Genomic DNA, 5758 nt, shown 5'->3' with positions numbered 1-5758 from the left:
ATTTCGTGTCATAACAAGTAACAAACTCAAATCTCATTCAATCCAAAAGTAGTGTAGTCGTACACACACATATATATATCAAGGATTTGTACTCAAATCGTTCAATAATCTTTCATTTGAATATCAGGCTTAATTCATCTCATCTCATTTCAATTTCTTGTTTCATTTAGCACGTTTTGTCCGATGAACCCTAGTAAACGGACTCGGATACACAAGTATCTTTGATACACTAGTTGCTCGTTCGAGCTAAGTATACTTGTGTTAGGTTACCAGTCCAAACTAAATCTTTATAACGACTCATCTGTTTGCTTATCCAAGCTGAAATTATACTTGTCAATTTACATGTTCGAGCTAAACCTTTAAAACGAATCAGGTTACCAATCTAGGCTAAACCTGTGTCACGTGTATCTTTGAGTCCGTAACAAATGATGGATCTCAGTAATCATCTAAAGTCAGTCCATACAAGTGTGAACAATGCCCTATTGGCATTCCAATCATATCCTAACATTTACTAAATTCACCCGGGCAGCTTTTAATACATTTAAACATTTATTTACAATTTAGTCCAACTCTCACCTTTTATATCAACTTACCACAATCAATTCACAATCAAGCATAAATACACAAATAAAATACATAATAATTTAAGCACAATTATACCATATGAACTTACCTGAAAAAATAACAAACAAGTCGAATCTTCAAGGACTATTTGACAATTTTTTACTTTCCCCCGATTATCCCCGATTTAATCCAATTCTTGATCTCAACAATTATTTTAGAAATTTCGTCAATACCAAATATTTCTATATCATTCCATGATATGCATGAACCGATTTAATTCTATTTTTTGAATGTCCCTTAGGTTTTACATTTTATTTAATTTAGTCTCTGAAACCGAAATAACAATATCTTTCAATTTTGAGCCTCGATTTTAAAACCGATCTCAATTACATCCTTTAGAGACCCTCTACTATATATTATTATTGAAATTTCATATAAATTTCACATTTTATTCACTATGGTCCTTTTAAACAAAACTAATTATTAAACTTTACAATCTAGTTCTTTTTCACATCTAAGCTTAAAATCTATCAATTTAATATCAATTTCTTCAAAAAATAATCAATAAAAACTTTCAAAAGTTTTAATAGATTTATAAATTAATACATGGGCTAGCTAAATTAAGCTCCCATGACCTCAAAAACATAATAATTATAAGAGGAATTACCTTACAATTTAGGACTGAATACTAAAGCTTCAAAAGGGTTTTTCTTTCTTTGGTTTTCTGGCAAGCAAAAATGAAAGGAAGAAGATGAAAAACTTTAATTAATTTTTGGCTCTCATACTTAGTTTATAACTAATTAATTACTTAATTATCTTAATTAAACTTAATTAACTAAATTTAATCATCATTGATTAAAATAAGTGGAATCTTCCATCATTTCCCACTAACACATTATAATTTGGTTTAATTGTCATTTTGGACTTTTGACTAATTGCAATTTAAGTCTTTAAATCTTTGACCAATTTAAAAGCTAACGATAAGACTTTTACAATTTAGTCTTTATATCCTAGTTAAATAATTAATAGGTAAAATTGAAGGATCAAACATTAATAAAATTTTATACCAACTCCGTAAATATTTTTATTTAATATTTACAGATTCAGTTTATGGAAATAGTTCTAAAACTGACTTTTCTGATACCACTAAAAATCAGATAATTATAAAAGGTGAGAGGTTTGAGAGGGCTTGATGAATTTTGAGATGGTTTGATTGTTTAAGTGGATAACACCCGATTCTTATTGCGATTGAAGGGTTAAAAGATCAACTACTAGCTCCAATTCCAGTTAAGCTTTTGAAATTACAAGAGAGAAATGGAAATGATGAAGAGATGAATATAAGAAATTGCCCTTTTCTGGGAAATTAATTCAATGGCATGTAAATATAAATTCACACGTGGTAGCACGGTCAGCATTCCATAGAGGTACAGTCAACATTTTGTTTGGAGTTTAATGGAGGAGTGAACAAAATGCTCAAAGTTTCTAACCGCAGTGCTTAAATTGAAAAAAATAATTTTAAAGTGACCTAAATAGAAAGGAGGTAATTTTAGAGAGATTATTTGGGGATTTTACCCAAAATATATCTATAGCAAAGTGTATAATTATCTGTAAAAAATAGAAATGAAATGCCCCGTAAAAAGTAAGTAAAAGATGTTGTCTTATCTGATTCATTTACGTCACTCTTCTGTCAGACTTCATCAAACAAAGCAAAGCAATAGTGTCCGTTCATCAATTATATCACTTATCTCTCTTCCTCCCCCCGACAATGACTCACACTCCAATCAGGTTTGGAATCATTGGCTGCGCCGGGATAGCCCGCAAAGTCTCCCGAGCCATCCTATGTGCACCCAACGCCACTCTCTCTGCCGTCGCCAGCCGCTCCCTCCACAAAGCCGCCGATTTCGCCAAGTCCAATGGCTTCCCCCCTGAAGCCAAGATCTACGGCTCTTACGAATCCCTTTTGGACGATCCTGACATCGACGCCGTTTATATGCCCTTACCCACAACCCTTCACCTCAAGTGGGCTGTATTGATAGCTCAGAAGAAGAAGCATTTGCTAACGGAGAAGCCCGTGGCTCTCAATGTGGCAGAGTTTGATGAGATAGTAAGGGCTTGTAAGGAAAACGGGGTTCAGATTATGGATGGGACCATGTGGATGCATCATCCAAGGACCCGCAAAATGGAGGAGTTTTTACAAGATAAGCAGCGCTTTGGTCAACTTAAAACTGTAAACTTCTCTTTCATAACCTTCTTTTTTGTTATGCATTTACCATTTCTGTTCATAACTTTTTTGTTATGCATTTACCATTTCTGTTCATAACTTAAGTTTACTCAGATTGACATCTAATTCCGTTTTGCTGCAGTGTATGACTTATCTTATGATGGAATGACAATGTTATTTTAATAACCTTGGCCTTCCTCAGGTGAACAGCTGCTTCACATTCTTTACCGACCTCGATTTTCTCAAGAACGACATCCGTGTGAAGCCCGATCTCGACGCACTTGGTGCTCTCGGTGATGCGGGGTGGTACCGGATCAGGTCGATCCTGTGGGCAGCCGACTACGAGCTGCCCAAGACCGTAACAGCCTTGCGAGGAGCTGTTCTTAACGAAGCAGGGGTGATACTAGATTGTGGGGCTTCAATGCACTGGGAGGATGGCAAAAAAGCAACCTTCCATTGCTCTTTCTTAACTAGTTTGACAATGAATATCACTGCTATAGGAACACATGGAACCTTGCACCTCACGGATTTCGTCATTCCTTACCAAGAGCAGGAGGCCTCTTATACTGCATCCGCGAAACCCGGATTCAACGAACTCGTAACAGGATGGGAGCCGCTTCCGAGCGAGCATACGGTTACCGTCGATCTGCCCCAGGAAGTATGCATGGTGAGGGAGTTTGCTACCTTGGTTCAAAACATTAAAAAGAAGGGCGCGAAGCCGGATATGAAGTGGCCTACGATCAGCAGGAAGACACAATTGGTTTTGGATGCTGTCAAGGCATCCATTGAGAAAGGTTTTGAACCTGTTGAAATTGTCAATTAATGTGGTATAATCTATCATTTTTCAATTTTCTTGTATCCTGAGAGTGAGAGTTTTGCATCAAACGTGAACTTCATTCAGTGGGTAACTCCAAACTATTTTGGTTTGTGCAATAATAAACCAGAGGACAACCTCAGAATGCCAGGTTGGAATTATGGATTTTGATAATAAACTATTTAAGAAATGTAGCTTAATTTTATGAATTTGTTAATGCTTCGAGTACTTTTAAATTCGATAAATTCATAGTTTTATATTTGCATTATATTGATTTTACAATTAATTTATACATTTTATTTTTACCATTTATATAATAATGAAATTCAAATCTAAGTTTTCAAATCCATATTCTCAAACCTCAGCTTAAAAAACTTTCAAATCTTTTACATTTTAACTCTTGTTAATTTATATAAAATATATTTAAATTACTTTTTCATGTAATATAAAATAATAATTTAAATTAATCACTTTATGATCACTTGTTATTTTATTATCTTTATAATCTATGATTGATTTTAATTTCAACACTACAATACCTAATTTCATTGTTGTAGAAACTAATTTAATTGGTACTTGTTTTTATTCTTTTAAAAATCAATCTCATTTCTTTGAACTTTAAAACGTGCAAAATAGGGATATTGTTCATAGGTTGAGCTACCCGTTCAGACCTGAACGTTCGCTCGAAATTTAAGAGAATTTGGTGATGAAACTAGTAGAGTAGGAGTTGTCTTCTCGTCAACTTACTAACATTCACCTCTATCAATTAGTCTTGTCCAAGCTTAGATAAAAAATTTCATATTTCCAACTACTATAAATTCAATTTTTACTTTAAAATTTAATTATAAAAATATGTAATTATTAATATAAAATTATATATTTAATAATTATTGATATTTAAATTGTAAAATGAGTGAGTCGGTCGGATTGTTTGAACTTGAATTTTTGTTGAATCAAGCTACGATCTGATCCATAAATAGTTCTATTATGAACATAGGTTACATCTATAATTAATAAATGTAAAATACAATGATCATCATCATTTAAGTCTATAGTATTTATATAGGACTCATCTATTAAATATGAAAATCAATATGTGAATGGTGATTAAACATGCATTAAATAATAATGAATGAAAAAATAAAAGAGCCGAGCCAAACCCAACCACATAATATTGCTTCATGTCATTTTTTAATTAATTGTTTGTAATTTTATGATTAAAATTATTTTATAATTTAGAAAATTTGTTTCATACACAATTAGTGGAGTGGGTGGCAAATACCCTTTTGAGTATAGTAAAATAACAAAAAAAAAATAGATATTTAAAAAAAAAGATGTGTAACCTTTAGAGTTGTTCATGGGTTTGGTTGGACTCAACAAGACTTGATTTTAAGAAAATTCCAAGACTTGAGCATGAGCTTAACCCGTCCAAAAAGCTTACATTACTATTTTAACAAATAATGATATTATAATATATATTTTTGTATTAATATAAATATAATTTTATAATTAAAATAAATAATTTTTTTTTAAAAATTCATTTTATTTAAATTCAAGTGGGATCTAATCGATCTAATTGGACTAAATGAGTCACCTAATCTATGAACAACTCTAATAGTAATATTTAAACCTTATTTAGAGAAGTTTTGTTGATCCCGAAGCAAAGATAAACATAGAGTGTGGAGCTTCACTAGAGTGAGAAGATGACAAAAGTGCGACCTTTCATTACTCATTTTTATCAACTTTGACAATCGATATCACTACTACTATAGGAACATACGAAACTGCATCTCATAAATTTCATTGTTCATTATCAATAGCATAGTATCCTAATGGTTGTAAGATCATTAGATGGAAATAAAGATCTATTTCACTTTATGATAATGATGAAAAGTTTCTTAGTTATGAAGTACCATATCTAAGAGTTATATGAACATTGATGTATCTTGCAAACAACATTCGATTTGATATGGTATTTATTGTAAACTTGTTAGTAAAATTTAGCTCTTTTCTAACACGTAGATATTAGAATGGAATTAAACATATATTTAAATATCTCAAAGAAACCATTGATATGTGGTTATTTTATTCAAGTGATTCATCTCTATAAACTAGCTATGCTAATGTTAGATATTATCAAATCTACGTAAATGTCAATA

The 5758-nt window shown here is 31.9% G+C and overlaps 1 protein-coding gene across 1 annotated transcript; it reads left to right on the top strand.

Annotated features, from left to right (window-relative positions):
- Positions 1 to 2055: 2055 nt before the first annotated feature.
- LOC107957701 (uncharacterized oxidoreductase At4g09670) lies at positions 2056 to 3799 on the top strand. Its single transcript, XM_016893257.2, has 2 exons — positions 2056 to 2791; positions 2988 to 3799. Exons 1-2 carry the CDS (start codon positions 2330 to 2332, stop codon positions 3606 to 3608), a joined length of 1083 nt encoding a protein of 360 aa, XP_016748746.2. The 5' UTR covers positions 2056 to 2329; the 3' UTR covers positions 3609 to 3799.
- The last annotated feature ends 1959 nt before the right edge of the window (positions 3800 to 5758 follow it).

This window comes from Gossypium hirsutum, unplaced genomic scaffold (assembly GCF_007990345.1).
Source record: "Gossypium hirsutum isolate 1008001.06 unplaced genomic scaffold, Gossypium_hirsutum_v2.1 scaffold_1327, whole genome shotgun sequence".
Taxonomy (NCBI): domain Eukaryota; kingdom Viridiplantae; phylum Streptophyta; class Magnoliopsida; order Malvales; family Malvaceae; genus Gossypium; species Gossypium hirsutum.
Note: the sequence above shows the minus strand (reverse complement) of the source record. Positions and strands in the feature narration are given on the sequence as shown.

Coding starts and splice junctions, on each gene's coding strand:
- LOC107957701 (XM_016893257.2), top strand. CDS start 2,330: ATGACTCACACTCCAATCAGGTTTGGAATCATTGGCTGCGCCGGGATA. Junction 2,792..2,987: donor GCTTTGGTCAACTTAAAACT/GTAAACTTCTCT, acceptor GGCCTTCCTCAG/GTGAACAGCTGCTTCACATT.